Source organism: Wyeomyia smithii, chromosome 2 (assembly GCF_029784165.1).
Source record: "Wyeomyia smithii strain HCP4-BCI-WySm-NY-G18 chromosome 2, ASM2978416v1, whole genome shotgun sequence".
NCBI lineage: Eukaryota > Metazoa > Arthropoda > Insecta > Diptera > Culicidae > Wyeomyia > Wyeomyia smithii.
In genome coordinates this window covers 19974672-19993685 of record NC_073695.1, presented here as the reverse complement: position 1 = coordinate 19993685, position 19014 = coordinate 19974672, and the positions used below count along the sequence as shown (strand labels likewise).

Sequence of the window (19014 nt, the reverse complement as noted above, 5' to 3'; positions counted from 1 at the left end):
AAACGTCAATTTGCTTACGTTTCTCCATAAAATCTCTTCTCTGAAATAGCTAGTTGTTTCTGGAATGCTTCGCCTTTCATAGGATTTCAAAAGCATTTGTGCGTTTCTTTACCGAACCTTCCGAATATTTGCAAATCCACTTTCGAATTGTAGCTCGTAAATAGAATGCATCTTTATCCTTCTCCCTGTGAAAATCATCGATTTTTTCATTCTCCTGCAGCTGCTGCGACGCGAGAAGTTTCCCACCATCTGCTATCACTTTCATCTTATCACCCTGGAGCGTTCCAATTTGAACGTACCGACGCTTTCTCATCCAGCTATAATGACCTCTCAGCTGGTGCTTAAATGATATCGTGTTAAATTTGCCCGCTTCGAGCCCAGCATCTTTTTATCAAAATTTTATCGAGAGAGTTTGCTGCTCAATTATAATTTAAGTATTGCCTTGAATATATGTATCTCTCGTACACTAAGTTTTGATGTTATGTAGTTAACCAGATAAACCGCAAGTCGCACCAACCACAGGTAAAAACTCACGTGGAATAACCGCTTGATCTTTTGAGTATTTTTCTCCTAATTTGAAGCGTGCTTGTTCTTTCAAAAACTTTTTAGCCTGGTAACCCACTTAACCGTTAAGAAGTCTACAATAATGAATTTTTGTACTTGGAGCGTAAACTCGCCGTAGTAGAGTCACATTTTCCTAATCGGTTCACTTTTGTCCGCTCTCAATACACTTGCCCTCACGCCCCCTTGGCCAACAATAAAAAAATCCCTTCGTTTACGACACACTGAAAACACACCCACGACCATCACCAACCTTCCCCTCTTCACGAACACGCGATTCCAACTCCTACCCACGTGCATAGGATTTGGACATGTTAGCCGCACAACTAAATGAATTGGGCGTCTCCCAACAGTCTCAGCAGCAAGCACAGCCGGAAGCGCCACCACGGAATAACCGGCAGCAGCAACAGCAGCCCAGCAGTACCAGTGCCAGCAGTGGTAAGCCGCCCGTGACCGCCGTCGCCGCCAATGGTAACAACAACGGCAGCAGCAGTGGCGGCGGTCTCGGCAATAACAATAACAACAATCACCACCACGCCCAACCGATCAACCCGCTGGATCCGATCGAAAGTTCCGACTCCGACTCGGAACCGGAAGAACCGAACGATCGGGCGCGCAACGACGGCACGCTGCTGGCCAGCGATCCGCCGAAGCCACTGTAAGTACAACCGTTTTCATTGTCATTTGTCCGGCGTTTCTGATGAGACACCAATAGCTAGGATGTTGATTGTCTGTTCATGTTGAAGCATTAGTTCTAGATCAACCGTCCATTTGACTTGCCAATACAAACAGGTGTCCCACAGTAGTATTATAGTGTTATGTTCTTAACTATTTATGATATACCATTACTTTTATAAAGTGTACAGTATTTGAACTATTATTACACTAAAATGATACGATATTTGTTTTATTTGTGGGACATTTGACTGGTGGTGTAAGCGAAAAGTTTAGCTAAAAGCTCATTTTCTAAATAACAAACATTGAATCCATTTGTCACACTGTCATTACTAACCATGTCATCTTTTTTGCGTCTGTATTTCTCTCCTCCTCTCTCCAACTGTTTTTTCGTTTGCATTTTTCAATACAAAAACATCGAAAATGGTTTATTTTCTACCCCGGCTTACTGTTGTTTCGAAAAAATTAAAAAAAAAAAAAACAATCATTACTGTCACCCTCTGCAATCGTTTTTTGTTCATTTCTCTCCCGATTCTGTCGGTCTGTCTTTTTTGTTTTTGTTTGGTTTCATTATGTTCAGTCCCGAATTCTCCTATAGGCCTGGCGGACTGGGGGTACTCTCTGAGACGGATCCTCCCTCAACAACCACACCCGGCGGCAGCAACAACAGTGTGCTGTCGCCTCCAGGCGGCGGAGGTGGACCCCCTAACAGACCACTTCCGCCGACGCCGGATGACGACGATGCACAGGGCGATCGGACGTTGATCAAAAGGGTAAGTTTTGTTTTTTCTCCATTTGAAGAGCAAAAAAAAAACTCGCAACCGCAGCCTACAGTTCTGGTCTTTGCGACCATTTTACAACATCGCATTTCACAGTTTTTATGTTCACGTTTTTTTTTTTTATTCTCTAGTTCCAGTTAGTATCCGTTTTTTGTGAATTCCACTCACATTTGCTCTCTTCGTTCTATCATTTTTCACACCATTTCAACAAACAACACGCTCTCCTTTTCACAGACTTTGCCCACTACAGTACAAAACAGTTCCTTCGCGAACACTGTTGGCGAATCTTTAAAAGTGGATTTTTCTCTGTTTCTCTCTCTTTTCTTTTCTCTTAAAATTCTCTTTCTCCCAGATTTTTAATGTAAAGTGGAAAAATTTCGAGATCCAAAACGTAATAAAAACCACATTTACTTACTATTATTAGTTATTACTCTTTAGATACTCTGGCTCGAAAGCTCACAAGCAGTTTTGTTTATTTTTTGTTCAATTTTTTCCCACCTAAAACCACTTTATGATACAATCGATTACACACTGCATTTGTAAAAAAAGGGTTGCCAAAACTGCTGGTGTTATTTTCTTTTTGGATGAATCATTTTAGTTACAACTCCTTCTCCTGGTTTGTATTTTGTTTGATACACTGTTTGAGATCCCTTTTTCTGTCTAGAAAACTAGGAATGAAGTTTTGTTGACACTTTGTTGTCGGTAAATTATTTTTACTCTCCCGGTAGATAGAAGTTTGAGGTTAGGATTCATGGTGGTTTAGATTCTACTCGTAAGTTGTTAATTCGATTCTTCCTATCCCTCCATACGCTGCTTTCCGGAAGTTAAATAGTGAGGTTACTGGAACTAAAATCTATTTATGTGTTCAAAAAAAAAAAAAAATAACCTCACTCTTAAACTTGTCGTATTCCTGTTGTTGTCACCTTTGTTAACAATCATTCTGCTCAGATAGTCCCCAACTGTCAAATCTGTAATGGAAGCTATATCGAAACGCATCTATAAGAATTGGGAAAAAAAACAAAATTTACTACTAAACAAACGAATAACCAAAACGTAATCGCTATCATCTGTTTTTGTTAATTGCGTCTTGTTCAATAATTGCATTTGGAAACACAAACAGCAGCTCCCGTTGTTTTTACAAAACCAAACTAGCTGTTACTTACACTTAATATACAGCCTCTTTACAAACATTTGTCTGTTTCACCATATTGTTTGGAGAAGGTATCCGTTGCTGAAACGACGCACACACATACACATGAATGCAATCGAAACGGTATGCCTGCGTGTACAAAACGAAGCAAAACTTATTATCTTTTCAGATCTGTGTACAAGAACTACTTTGTGGTACAAATGGTAGTGGTTTGTAATATTTTCCTGTTTGTTACCTATTTTTGTTGTTGTTGATTCAGCTATTGCTTGCATACAGTTCGGAATAATGTTCGTAATTTGTTCCTCTTTTACTGCGGTATAGTAATCACTTGTAGTTAAATACAACGGACCCGTGATCGAACAGTTCACCCATACTCTACTTGTGGTATTCCCTGTCATATTAATAATTCCCATTAGATCATGTTCATGTAGAAATTGCAATAAAAATTAGAACAATTCTGAACCTCCACCGTCAATACAGAACTATGACAATAAGTCGACTTCATCAGTTGGGACCACGGCATCATCCGCCTCAACAGGATCTACTCCGTCGGAAAGTGACGAAGCCGTTCTTTTAAGGGACTGGGATTTCGAACGATTCTTCCCATCCAATGAGCGCCCTCGACCCCAGCAACGTCATTCCATGTCGGATAAGTCTTCCTCGTCATCACCAGCAGAATCCAACTCCCGATTGAATGGGTTTGACAAATTCCGCAAGGAGCGTGAAAATAGTAAAGTTTCGAACCTCGCTTTCGCCGAGAAGCGAAAGGTTGAGGAAATGAACAACAAGATCCGCCTGGAAGAGCGAGTGAAGAGTGAAATCTTCGCTAGACAATACCAAAAACAGCAATCTCCCGGAAAATCTAGTCCTGGTTCTTCTACTAGCCAGCCGAATCCACAACAACCGCAACAGCAGTTCCTTAAGCAATCTCACAAACGTCAGGACTCTGACTCTAAATTGTCTCTGAATTTCGTGCGCGGTTTCCGCAGAGAAAATTCCGACTTCTTTCCACTGTCCAAGCGTCACTCGGCTATCCTAGGCGATCAAAACACACCTAGCAGTAGCAACGGTAATGCCAAACAAATGTCTACCAGTGCAATCCAGCAACAGCAACGTTCCAGTGCCATTTTCTCTCGCAACCGAAATAAGGGCGAACCGATTCTTACCGATTTCACCGTGACGAAACGTGCTGACGGTGAAGATATAAGGCCACGAACCCCACCGAGACCCTCGGTTGCGAACGGTTCCCAACAATCCAACGCTAGCTCCGGACAAGCTCCGATTCGGCAGGCTACTCCGCAAGCACGAAATTTGGACTTTCTGCGACCTCGGCGGGAGAAAACCGAATCGGTGATTTTTGTGCGTAATTCTCCAACGCGACAACAACTGTTTGATAGTCAGGTAAACCCACATAGATTGTCTCCTTGTTCACACACACAATCAATCCCTCATACTATCTAAAGACAGCCCGTTCCTACCGAAACGAAAGAACTGAAAGTAAATGCCCGCTCCTCCCCCCTTTGAGTGCCAAGCCAAGGATCACACAAATCTACCAGCTAATAAAGCTCGTAGCTTTCCTTCCCTTCTAGGCTTTTTCCCGCTGGCACTCCTGCAATCCCACAAAAATAGAAGTTCTAGTAATTGACGTTACAATGAAATCGATTCAATGCCAGTATAAACAGAGTAGAAATTGCAGCCTTTGCTAATGGTCATTTCATTGTTCATTTTATTCACGTGTGGCTAATACGACCAACAGAAACAGACCGAATCCCACCAGTTAATCTTAGCAACATTTCCTCATCCTTAAAAAATAAACAAAAAAAAGTTCCACTTTCTGTTTGTTTAACACTATCAAAGCCATAGGACGGAAATGAGCATGATTTTTTTCTCCATCAACCTGACATCGTTTCCTGATGATAATTTTACCATAAAAATTTCAGAATTATCAAATCGCTGGTCGATAATCTATGACGACGACCATGAACGACATTAGGCAGAATTTCCCATCTGATCTAAACCCCATCTTTCATAACCAGTAGCTCGTACTATATGTGCGTGTGTATGTGTGCTTTTGGAATAGTCAATGTTTTTTTTTCTTTTGTTCTTCTCATTGCTCTGTTTGTGCTCGTTTGTGTGTATGTGTACTTGCTGTCTGTTACTAAATTTAGTGCATCGAGTACTAAAAATAATGTGCATTTGTGTATTTAACAAAAGTACGATACTTTTCGAAGAGGGTTTGGCAGCAAACCATTGCCAATGAGCGATACACGGGATGTGTCATACTTTACCGAAGACACCACAGAAGCGTTTATGATTTTTAATCCTTAAATTATAAAGATTTGTACGTTTAAAAGCTTTTAACAAAACTTTCAATATGAATCACATTTACAACTTGATTATTTTAAAAATTGGAAAATTGAAGTAGATGTTGAATGTCACTTTAAATCGGTTATTAGTACGCCAGGTCTAATGAAAAGTTTAAGCATTCTGGATTAACTACACGCAAAACTTTTCCTTATTACTTTAGAAGCAATAGCGCAAAATTACCTTTTAGGTAACAAATCCATTACTTAAAAAGCAATAAAATTCTTCCCCAGTCAAGTAACAACACATACTGTCATATATTTAGCACGTGTTATGAGAGTACGACTATCTAATAATGGTCGTTTCAACCACATGCAACCTTTTTTTATGTCGGAAAATGCTCCCTTTCCACCTCAAGTCAAAAAAAAAATCACACCGTCGCATAAGTTGCACATGTTACAAGTTTTTTCAATCTCCAATTCATCCGGTGGGCGTGTATTAGTTCGCTCGTTGTATGCATACGGAGTAGCGAAAAAATATGACAAGAGCTGCCAAGCAACATTTTCCCCGTCATAGCGTATGCAAACGTTGATGATTTCAAAGACTTGAAATGCGCCTAAAATGACATCACGATCTGTAAACTGCGTTAGAGAAAAATAAAAACATTCGCTTTCTTGCAAGCTATTTACAGCACATAATTATTAGTTCGTGGAAACTCATTTGGACCTGTTTGAATATACAAAACTCGTGCCCATCCAGAACAATATTCGCAACTTCGGCAACTCTGGTCAGACAGTATTACATATTTCCATTTCAAGTAAACACTGGGGGACGAAACGAAAGTGTTTCTAATTGGACAATTGAGGTTGACGGTTGAGATTCTGATTATGTGTGGATGAAGACGAAAAAATGAACCAGATCGTTGCATCAATACTAATGCAGCGAGTGAAGTCTTGCCAACACATGCATTGCGGTGCTTGGCTGTATGTTCTCTTGCAAAAACACATACAAGCGTGTGGCCGTCATAATTTTTATTACTTTTTGTTTGTTACTTTTTGTTTATAATGCGCAGTCATAAGACACAAAAAGTAATAAAAAATTGCCCAAAAGTAATAAAATATTCCCCGTTTGCTTTGGGTGTAGTATTTTCTTATTTGGAGGATCAGTCTTTTGTTGAAAATGGATAGTTCTGAACGTTTTAAAATCTAATCAGAAAGAATTGTCAGCTTCTTGTTTATACGAATTTGAAATTATCTGCGATTCAAATAATCTGATATTCAAGGTTAAAATTTATTCATTTTGAATTACGAGGTGCCATTTACTAATTTTGCTCTTATATCATTCGACAAATTTTAATTCGGTTTGACGCACAAAGTCAAAAATTGGCTGTGAAGTGGAATTTTGTGTAATTTCCTTATAAATCATCGGTATTATGACAATGGTATGGTACAATCATTGTTAAAAAATTATATTTTTTTGAAATTTTATCAAACTTTACTCAGTTTTTCAAATTCAACTAAATTAACTCTTAATCCAGTTCAGTTAAGGTAAATTCAATAAATTTTTAGCATTTTGAAACTTGTACGATCCAATCAGCTCAGCTTTAAATTTGATGTACATCTTTGATTACGAGCAAAGGTTTTTTAATGGCGCAATTAAAATGACAAATTTGAAACAAAATCTGTACCAAAATCTGGATTGTTCCAGAGTTAAATAATCGAAAACAACTTGTACTTAGGCTATTTGCATAGTCAGTTTGTTTTTGTCTGTGCTCAGTATAATTTTGTGGTTAGCATATCGTTCTAGTCGAAACCAATTTATTTCACAATTCGCCAAATGGCGAACGTTGTGATTCCACCATTTATCGCTTTGTTTCTAATCCGAACTTTTGAAATAGCCTAAGTCTGCATGATTCTTCAACGATGGGTAACGATTTAGTTGCCGTAGCATGTTCTGGCAAATTGTACGTGTACTGAAAAATCTATACATAAATACCAGCATTGTAAATATATGTGTGCGTTTGTTAATTGTATAAAGTGTAAATAACCAGAATGATCACCCGTTTTTTGTGACTAACTAAATCGCTGTGTACATGCCATTCTACTAACCTCGGTGCTTACCGTGAACTTTTGAGGGGGAAAAGTAGTGTCAAAAAGAGCCGTGAATGGTCCAACTAAAGTAACAACAACTGGAGGATCGCCGGGAGTGACACCTCCGTCCATCACTGCGCGTTCACACATTTTTTATTATTTCGGTTTCCACCTGACGTAGCTACACGATAAGTAACGAATCAAAAACTATTGATAATATCTCAAATCTATACCATTTGTATTACCGAAGTTATAATTGGAACCACACCAGATCGATAACTTTTTTACAGGACTTTTTCTTCCTTTTATCTTTTTTCTTGGTATTGTTTTGTTTTGTGACACACCACTTTCGCTTTGATATAATCTCGAATAACTCACCAACCTACGAGGCCTGTGTTTGTGACGAAGATAATCGAGAGTTCGCACACACTGTATTTTGTTCGAATCACCTATTCTACTAACGGGACTTTTGTCACCCTTCATGCAGCTATCGAAGAAGAAAAAAAACAAACATTCTAAATTAAATATTTAATCGAATCTAACCTCAAACCTTCCGCTTAACTGCAAACTAATCCGATCCGCCGAAAGCCTAAAAGCAAGAATCCGATCTTTGTTCGGTTTTTAATCTCGGTTATACGATTTTAGGTTTTTGTTCATTTTTTATTTTTCCTTTTTCCTTTATTTGATTCTCAAACTATGACCTAACCTCAACTGATTAGTAGTCGAACTTTTTTCGGTTATCCTAAAAATTTTAACTTACATTACATTTTTTACCAGTTTTATAATATTATAAATCTTTCAATTTTTCCCCGATGAAAAAAAAAATCAACAGAACCGTGCGGGTGAAAACAGCAGTTTGGGTACCCCAGGTCAACGCACCAGCAGTGTCCTGCCGGATCTACTGAGTCAAGCATCGCCAGCCACGCCGCCACGCCATGATAAATCAGCCAGTGAAGAGGTGAGTAGCGTTTACTTACACCGTTTACGGTGAAACATCGACACGCAAAACAAAAATCATAACACACTCGCTTCCACACCGCCTTTCCTGAAAGTCATCATACTCACCAAGAAGCGGATTAACACTGCTTCCCGAAGCTGCCGATCAAGCAGGGATGCCCCAAGGAGTGTACACTGCGAGGATCGGTCCGCCGCAGGCACTGGGTTGGCAGCTCAAGAGGCGTCACTCCAGTACTGCTTGCTTAAGTATCCTTTCGGTGTGCAATCTCTGCACAGCTGCATCATGCATCATGCTCTTCACAACCCAACCATGTCCACCTGCTTTCGTTTGTTACTAAAACCAAAGTGTGCTGAGTATTTTTGCCGTGAAAGTAACACCCACTTGAGTGGTTTGTCCCACAGAAAAGTATACACTTTTAAATGCTCTTGTTTGCTATACCAATCAGTAGGTATTATTGTAATTTCCTTCAGTAGTCTATTTTTATATGATTATATTTTTTGGTTCTGAAACTGACCTGCAATAACGTTTGTTTTGGTGTATGGTCGATTTTCTACGTTTGAAGTTGGGTCGTCAATAAAGGCACTCATGTATGCTGCCGATACGAGATAGTAAATGTTTAAAAATTTCAAATGTTTGATATTCACTAAAATTAGTTTTTCACTTTCTATGATTTTGTTGCATCATTTTCCCGAGACAACATTCGCTTTCGAACTGATGGCTGTTTGTAAGTAGTGACACTTTTAGAAACTTAGTTTTAACGGATGCAGAAAGATGTAAATCTTGTTTCTATTAACATATTTTTCTTGCGAAAACTTAATTTCTCATCTAACAAACATTGTATCTATAGACATGAAGAGTAAGAATAATCATTTGAAATAAATTAACCGCCTTGTTTCACAACACAACTAATCTGGCTCACTAATATTCAATTATAATTTTCCTTTTTATTTTTAATGTATATTTGTCTGAAATATTAGGCTAGAAACGTTTGCCAGTAATAGTAAGATAATAACGGTCATATAGTTTTAATTTGAGTTGTACGGGTTATGCTGGAAAAGATAATTTAATACGTTTTGAGATCCATTAGTTGATTTATTCATATCATAAAATAAAAAAAAATTGACCTCGGCAGTTTTGCAATTCAATCGTAAGCCAAATAATGTCCAACAAGTAGCTATCTTGATGACTTTTTGGCATTATAATCGAAATTAAATTACGTTTCACAACAATATTCTCTTGACTTGTTTATTTTGTAAATACCAGCTGGCGGAATAGAACAGCTCTCGTGAGTGAGTCCTCTCATTAAATTTATAAATGTTTTTTAAGTGCTGGGCAAGCTTTTAGGTAATTGCAATAGACATGAAGATTTCTCAGAACAATAACCCGCAAAGTTCATGCGCTTAACAATAAACGTTGTCTCTGATTTATTTGAAAAAGGTCACAATCAACGGCCGAAACGTCAAATTTTACAGAAAAACACCGTTTAGATTATGCTATGACTTCAATGCCAAAAATTCTAAATTACCTTTATGGATTCTCTATAAAGAATAGTATTTTTTTATGTAAACTCCTACAAATACTTCTCAAAGCAGCAAGCTCACAATTCTGTTGTCCTTGCATAAAATCATGAAAATAAAGCTTGCTCAATTATTATTTTACTTGAGTATTTGGAACACTATTTTTATTCGCTTTGATTCGTAAATTCATCACAATATTTTTTACATCTCAATTTGTTGCCCTTTTCATATTTTTTCATGTATTCTGATACAAACTCGAATATCCTCAAGCTCATCCTCAAACCAACTTGAAATAAAATGTTCTTGTCTCATCAATCAAGCATTGTTTAATTTTCCCTGACTAAAATAGCTTATATTGTCATGTGCTTAACATGGCTTAAAAACGGGTTCTAAATAGGGTTGCTACATTTATATTTGCATACATCTGTCTCCGCAAAATAAATATCTACAAAAAAATTGTAAGTTTTAAATATATAAGTAGAAGTTCACATGAATATGGAATGTGTCCCTGTGGTTCTCTGGTTAGCAATGTCGGTCGGCTAGCCCCATACGGTTGTAACATCGGGTCCGATTCCCGATCAGGTCAAGGATCTTTTCGGACTGGAAATTTTCTCGAGCTGAGCACTGGGGCACGGTGTATCGTTGTACTTATCCTACAACATGCAAAATGTGCCGAAAACAATATCTAGAACGAATTCTCTCAACTAATCTAGTTGATCGAGACTGCACTAACCCCCCAGGCTAGCGTGCGATATTGTTGTTGTCACATGAACATTACCTTACGTACCATTGAACAACATAATACAAAAATCATATAATAGATATTATGTTATGTCATTATGTCTAGGCACGATTTGGACATGCCCCTACTCAGGCCGTATGGCGTTTAGACAGTTGATCTTCACTGTGTGTTAATGTTTACAATTCTATTTAGAATTATAAGCAAACGTGATAGCTGTTTGTGATCTTAGGGAGGCCACTGCCACCAAACTGGTTTCTCTGAATCCTTTTGAGGTGTTGTCGACTGATGAGCCTGATTTTGACGATTCAGTTCAGTTGAAGAACCTACCTTTGCCGAATACGAGAAGTCTAGGAAGAAAAGAAGTCTTTCTTCTCCCGAACATCCTAGGAAAGGACAAAGGAAATCCCCATCTGAAATGGCAAATACTCTCAAACAAAAAACTGCTGTTGGAGATCCGAAGCAAACTCCTCCGGAGCTGACTAAACTGAATTTCCGCAATGAGTTTCCATCAAATTGCCCAAATGTTCCTTCTTTTTCGTCCGGCCAGAATCTGGACTGCTGAAGTTTTAAAATTATTTTTTGACTGGATTTTTGAAAATTGCAACATAACTGATCCCCTTAAAACTCTGCTGCTGGCATTTCAACCTACAATTCAAACATTTATGACCTTAACTCTCGAAACTACGCACCTTAACTTCCATGATATAATTCGTCGTGATTCAGAGTACTTCTTAAGATTAAAAAGTGCTATCGTATCAACCTCCCCTCGATTCCAGGCATCGAAGTTATCGCATGTTGAATGACAATATAGCTTTGTATTGCCTCAATATATATTACCCTCCAAAGCATAGGGCAATGACTGCTCTTTGATGTAATAGATCTCCTTTACTCGCCTCGACTAACTTTGGGGGTTTTCAAAACTCATGGCGTGGCTTGAGACTCCCCTTTTGAAGATAACCGCTCCTCTTTAATCTATAACCTTTGCGATGACTTCGATATGACAATTTTATATAATGGGGGTATGGCACGTGTACGAAAACCTCCAGGGCAACCAAGCGCTTTAGGTTTATCCTTATGTTCGACATCGCTACGGTTGGATTATACATGGAACGAAATCCTGGATCTTCACGGCAGCGATCATTTGCCTATTTTAATTGCAATTACCAATGGATCAAATTGCGCACAATCGATTAACATTCCGTATGACCTCACACGAAATGTCGATTGGAAGTTATACGAGGAAAATATTTCACGAGCCGTCGAGTCGATTCAAAATCTCCCACCATTTGAAGACTACAACCTTCTCGCAGGCTTGATTCTCGACGTCGCGTTGCAAGCCCAAACGAAACGATATCCCAGTGGGAAAATTAATAAAAAATCCAACGCGTCAAAGGCCTTTCGGAAGGAAGCCAAACCTGACGACTTCAATCGATATTCGGAGCTTGAGAACAAGTTTAAAACTTCATCTATGAGTTTAAAACTTGGTCCGAGCAAAAAACAGCGGTTATTGGTGTCGGTTCTTGAATCCACGAGGGAGATACGATGAGCACTCTTTGGAGCACAGCCCGAATAATGCCAAATCCTAATGTAGCCAACGAAAGCGAAGAGTTTTGAACCCGGTGGATGGTTAATTTTGCCAGGAAAGTCTCCGTGTCGCGACGCGATGGAATTACCTGTTACAATGGTAGAACAATCAGTTGCCCTTCTGTCCTGCAACAATAATGCGCCTGGTTTAAATAGGATTAAATTCAACTTGTTAAAGAATCTACTCGGCACCGTCAAAAGGCGCTTATTGAACTTGTTCAATAAGTATCTGGTGCAAAATGTCGTACCGCAAGATTGGAGGCAAGTAAAAGTAATCGCCATCCAAAAACCGGGAAAATCAAATCGACCACAACTCGTATAGGCCGATTGCAATTTTGCCATGTATCCGGAAATTAATGGAGGAAATGATACTCCGTCGCTAAATGTAAATTTTTGCTAATTCAATAAATCGGTTAACGTATTTGGTATAACTAAAATAGTTTGATTGAGAATCATTTCAACTAACCCAGTATGAATCAAAATAATCCATTAAGTCTCGGACAATTGCCCGTAAAAAATTATTGTGTCAAAACAATTTTGTAGCATTCAGCATTTTTCTTAGACTAAAATAGCACGTTTTCGTTGCGTTACGTTAGACCTTAATGGGTTAAATAGAACCTCTTCATCTGCTAGACTATATGTACAAATACAAACCAGCTTCAACGCTAATACCTACCATCCAATCATTTCTCTCATTCAAACCCAACAGCTATGCCTGCTACAAATTAAAACTGCATCTACGCGCTACTGTTTATCGCTTCATTTTGCATGCTTCACTTAATTGATTTAAATTTTACAGCTTCTCCTAATTTGCTTGATTTACTAATTTAATTTTTTGGTTTTCCTCGACCTCACCGCGAAACAATTGAAATAAAACAAAAATTATACTACAACCGCCAACTGCCACTGCATCACCTTCCACAACTGCCAAATTGTTCAACAACAATGACAAACAAAAAAATTACAGTATCGAGCAGCCGTCAGTTCCTCTGCCCATTCCACACCATCCAAGTCCTTCGTCGGCGTTGCGAGCGTCGGCCCCATCAACAGTAACAACAACAGCAACAGCAATAACATTTTTATCCATAGCAGTAACAGTCATAACAATAGTAACAACCACCACCACAGCCATGGAGCTGGTGGTGGAGGTGGAGGTGGAAATGGCAACTCGTCACCCCACTCGACGGTGTCGAATTCGTCTGCTTCCTCCCGCCACAACAGTCCAAACCATTCGAATAACATTAGAAATCTGAAAAACCACAATAATCTTTCGCATAGTAGCAATAATAACAATCATTTACCTCCCTATCACCATCATTTACAACAACAATTGTTGCACCATCAACAATCGCAACCTGCATCGCTAAACTCCGTCTCCGGTGGAATCGGTGGTGCCACTCCGCCATTGCCCCCGTACGCTCTGGCCTTGCAACAGAAGCAGCGAAGTTTCCTCACGTTCGGTTTCAGCGCAGGCTCCGGCGGATCGAGTGCAGCCCGGCGGGAAAGCCATGTTAACGTCAATGTCACACCAACATCGCACGATGCCGCTAGCGATACACCCGAGATCCGCAAGTACAAGAAACGGTTCAACTCGGAGATACTGTGTGCTGCCCTGTGGGGTGTCAATCTGCTTATAGGAACCGAGAACGGTCTCATGTTGCTGGATCGGTCCGGACAGGGAAAGGTAAGTTTCAACATTACACCATACAGCTAACTAGACTGATATTTTCTTGTACTCAGGTCTATCAACTGATATCGAGGAGAAGATTCCAGCAGATGGAAGTCCTAGAGGGTCAAAACATTCTGGTCACAATATCCGGCAAAAAGAATCGCGTTCGAGTGTATTATTTGTCGTGGCTCAAATCGAAAATCCTGCGAACCGACGGGATGGGCGATGTGAGTATTCTGATGTTTTGTTCGCGATGTATCCAGTTTCAAAAAATCAACTTTTTATTTCAACAGCAACAAGTGGAACGTCGGAACGGCTGGATCAACGTAGGCGATTTGCAGGGCGCAGTTCATTTCAAAATAGTCAAATACGAACGCATAAAGTTTCTGGTGATTGCGCTCAAGGACTCGATCGAAATTTACGCCTGGGCTCCAAAACCGTACCACAAATTTATGGCATTCAAGGTAGGCTGGCTTGTTAGAATACGAATTAGGTTAAAGTTTGACTGTGTTTAATTTTTCGCTTCTAGAGTTTCGGTGAATTGATGCATCGTCCTCTGCTTGTCGACTTGACCGTAGAAGAGCAGACTAGGCTGAAAGTGATTTACGGTTCGGCCGAAGGATTCCATGCAGTCGATCTCGACTCGGCCACCGTTTACGATATCTACCTTCCTAAACATGTAAGAGTGTTGAACAAGAAAGCTCCTCTGTGAATCTAACTTCTTATATCACTTTAGACTCAGGGTCCAATTTCGCCACACTGCATCGTTACGTTGCCCAACTCCAACGGTATGCAGTTGTTACTCTGCTATGACAACGAGGGTGTCTACGTCAATACAATGGGCCGGGTGTCGAAAAACATTGTCCTGCAGTGGGGCGAAATGCCGACATCAGTTGCATACATCGGCACCGGGCAGATTATGGGCTGGGGCAACAAGGCAATTGAGGTAAGTTTCCGTCCCTTGTTTCCTCCCAAGTGAAACTATACAGGTAATTTTTTTGTTTTCCTGGATAGATCCGTTCGGTAGAAACCGGCCACCTGGACGGAGTTTTCATGCATAAGAAAGCCCAGCGACTCAAGTTCCTGTGCGAGAGGAACGACAAGGTGTTCTTCAGCAGTGCCAAAGGTGGTTCATCCTGTCAGATCTACTTCATGACACTGAACAAACCCGGAATGGCCAACTGGTAATGGCGGGGGTTTGACCCTGCGTGCGCGTGTGAATGGACTACCACATCAATAGTTGGTTGAATGCCTGAGTTAGTGTAGAACAAAACGTTTACCCATATATTATTATTCAAGATGCAAGAAAACACTGTTAAGGTAAGTCATTTAATGGTGTTTTGCGAAGTAGTAGGAGTTCTGGTTTTCTTTCCCCGCATGTAAGCTGAATCTGGATTTGCGTAGAACATACAAGCACAGAAAGTTAATCATGTTAGTGAGACAAGTGTAAAGCAAAAGTCGTATATAATAATTCTATTATTAACAGAGTAAGCGAATAGATCAACACGAATAGTCCTTTAACAAATGGTTTTCGAGTCCCTTTCCGGTGCTGCAACGGAAAAAACAGTTCATCCCCGCGAAGTGTGGGAGAACGAAGAAAAGACTTTTTCCCAGCTTATTGACTCCCGTAACAAGCATTCAGTCTAAATCTTTTTATGTTTTTCCTGAGTATAAACAAATACAATAAACACCGTCGTGCTCCACGCATCCTCGCATATTTGGCACACATCAAACGCAATCAAGCAGCAATTAATCAAATCCATGTTTCTTCTCGCAAATTGGCAGTTCGTTACACTGCAGTACGTCTAGAGTACGTGTTGTTAAAAGCGGTAGCATTTTGAGAAGCGATTGCTGTTGTGCGAGTTTGTTGTCCACTTAGTTTGCTGTAAATAGAAAAAAAATCGCGAAATAAAGCATGTCAAAAGACGATCTACGGAATGCTTATCACTGCTTTATAATACTTTCCCGGGACCGTGTTAACTAAATAAATATTGAAAGATAATGTTAGCCGAAAAAAAACTACAGTTTGCGTATTTTCATCCAGCAAGCAGGTTACTTCAGGAAAAATAATTCATGCATTTATAATAAATGTTTTGTTTGGCGAACAACTTTCGGACAAGGGAATTGGTTATACATTTTTGCTGAGGAAATAGTGGCTATTTTAGTCCTTATATAGAACCCACACTTTAGAGCATTATTTACAGGACATCATTATTTCACAAACATATTTCACAGATCTTTTTTCTGATGCGATTTTCAATATTTACGAAACCTTTCATTCTCTTTGAGACGGCAAGCTGAACATTAAAATTTTTAGTTTCTATTTGTTACGCTCAACAAGTGCCATTTTTTTCTGTTTTATCTGATTGTTTAGATCCCTTCAGTTTCTCACATATACCCAGAGGTTCCCTTTAATATTCGTTTTCGATTTTTATGTTTATTTTTAACTGTGCAATAACTCTCACTAGTTAACCTCCATAACCTCCATAGTCTCCGTGCTATCAAATTGCGGGTTACGCTAACCCTTATCACACACCATTTCACACCGAAGAACTTTTGTATGCTTGATCAACTCTAGCACAGGAGAAGTCTGAAAATACAGTCACTCTTAACATTCGCGTATGTTAGTAAAATTTCGAACAAAGCATTGCACTAACTGAAAACATGATTAAATTAAATCAAACTATAGAAAACGAACAGCCCATTTAGCAGAAGAATGTTTAACGAAAGAAATATTAGCAGATAATACAACAATAGATAATTATAAGACAAAAAGTTAGAAACATTTTTTTTTCTTTTTTGACAAATCAAACACAAATCCAATCAACCGGAGCGATAGCAGAAAGAAAAACTGTTACTCAGTTTTATCGCCATACTGCAAGAAAGAGAAAAATCGTGTAATAAAATAAATGCCTTTAAACAATATGAAACCAGAAAACAGTGATAGGAACATTACATACCCTCACGAACCTATTTTAATAAGGTTACCTTGGTTACTCACTTATGCCCCACCAAGAGAATTCCAGCTAAACTCTTGTTCCATCTTACCGTTCGTTAATCGTCATGTATATTTCTCAACCACTACAACCGTGTGCTCATACTAATACCCGACGCATTTCACTCATACCATACATACACACAAGCATACCACTCACGTACACCTATACAAGTATTCTTAAAGGAAACATTTTATCTCTGTCATATCTTCATTATTAGTCGTGCGCTTCATTTCGCAGATAGCAAAAAAAATCTGGAATAAAATATAGCGTCCCTCAACTCATATACACAAGTACACGCAAACAGTGAACGATTTTTATATGCTGTAAGTAAATGAATAAAAGGAATAATTCCTTCATCACAAACACATACACACACACACTCATACATTTTCGCAAACACCCACACTTTGTCTACACTCTATCATTATTGAGCAAACATTTAATTAAAGAATGGAAGCGACAAGTGCAGAACACGAGTCTTTTAATAGAAATACAATTATAAATATATAAACGAATTGAAAGTAATTATATGGTAATAACTATGAAGAAAAAAAAACACCCAAACAAACTGCTGCTCGTTAGAACTTACGTAGTACACATAACGGATATAGGCGACAGATAAGAATGTAATCGGCAAAGAAAGCACATGAACAAAAGAAACCGGGCAGGAGAAAAAAAAACTCAGATTACCAACAAAGCAATTGGAATGGAGAACCTTTCGTTGCCCAAAGTTTCTACCTTTTGCAGGTGGGGTGGCCATTGCGAACAATGAAGCGAAAGAAGAGAAAACAACAGACGCGCGAACAATACAAATAGAAGTGAACACTGACGAGAGGGGTATGATTGGGGTTAAGAAGAGAAGTTTAGACATTAATAGGGATATTTATAATAAAACATGACAAAAAATCTGCTCGATGCGTTGTGGCGTAATCCGAAATGATGAAATTGAAGTGATTATGAAAGACTCCCAGTAGTGTTGTTGAAAGAAACACAAGGATTCCTATGCACGATTAGAACGCAAACCCGCATCGTAGCGTACAAAGTTCTGATTCTTACCCAGCAGAAACAATCCGAAACCATTGAAAACCTGGAAAAGTTGAGTGCAGGACACCTTCCTTGGAAAACATCTTAAGCTCCAACGGATTCCAGATGATTTCGAGCATTTAATGAAGCGCAGGTGGGGGCATTACGTGAGACTATAAACCCCTCCGTAGGCGCTAATTTTTGTTTCTACCTTCCGAAATCCGTTCTGCAAAATTCCAACACACTTCATACGAAATGCAACATCGTATTCCGGAGTAATGGTGCGATATGACAATGGCTCTTGTAGTGATGTGCCTTCTATGGTAGGTATCCAGAATTAGATTTAGAATGAAAACGCTCCATTGTGATGGAGTGAATTTATGATAGCAACGGTTAGGTCTTTCACGAAAGAAAAATTCCATTTACGTATTCCGATAGACGAGTTTCAGTTTTTTTTCACCAAAAAAAAACATTAAAATAACATTAAGACCATGTTATTTTAATGTTTTTGTCAATAATTAAATTGAGCCGCAGCTTATCCATTTAGCAGTGAAAAAACCTTTGTTAACTAGATAAGCTATATATATATATATATATCTTTTTTTTTTTGTTTCAGGTGAAGGGGAAATTTGCATCCAAACCCCTGAGGTGACCAACCTCAGGGAGTGTGGGGTTGGTTTGTATCAGTGACCGGACCCACTAAAACCCCTTCAGTCTCCAGCCCATAATACTCCCCGGGACCACCGCTAGGTATTGCTTCGGGGAGCGGCTTTTGTGCTCTGTGCACCCTCTTGGTTCTTTAGGTCTTTTTGCTAACTTAGCTAACTAACCTGGAGACTGGCCGTTAGCTAACACTGGCGTGTCGGTAGTCAACCTGTCGCCTGTTTTGCAATTCTAAAACTATTTGAGAGGCGGCTGTACAAACCGGCCTCCAAATGTTTGGGTCTTTACACATCCTCCGAA

General features: G+C 39.2%; 1 protein-coding gene across 7 annotated transcripts in view; it reads left to right on the top strand.

Annotated features, from left to right (window-relative positions):
• LOC129721908 (serine/threonine-protein kinase mig-15) overlaps positions 1-17938 on the top strand; it is a 102408-nt gene extending 84470 nt beyond the window's left edge. For 6 of the 7 annotated variants that reach the window (XM_055675018.1, XM_055675015.1, XM_055675016.1 and 3 more), the window contains 10 exons: positions 864-1219; positions 1817-2009; positions 3646-4566; positions 8392-8517; positions 13328-14044; positions 14101-14256; positions 14323-14493; positions 14559-14708; positions 14766-14975; positions 15044-17938. In XM_055675018.1, coding sequence (XP_055530993.1) covers positions 864-1219; positions 1817-2009; positions 3646-4566; positions 8392-8517; positions 13328-14044; positions 14101-14256; positions 14323-14493; positions 14559-14708; positions 14766-14975; positions 15044-15217 — 3174 coding nt within the window. In that variant the 3' untranslated portion in view covers positions 15218-17938. Of the gene's footprint in view, positions 1-863; positions 1220-1816; positions 2010-2367; positions 2407-3645; positions 4567-8391; positions 8518-13327; positions 14045-14100; positions 14257-14322; positions 14494-14558; positions 14709-14765; positions 14976-15043 lie in introns of all 7 variants that reach the window. The other variant, XM_055675019.1, reaches the window with a different exon arrangement.
• The last annotated feature ends 1076 nt before the right edge of the window (positions 17939-19014 follow it).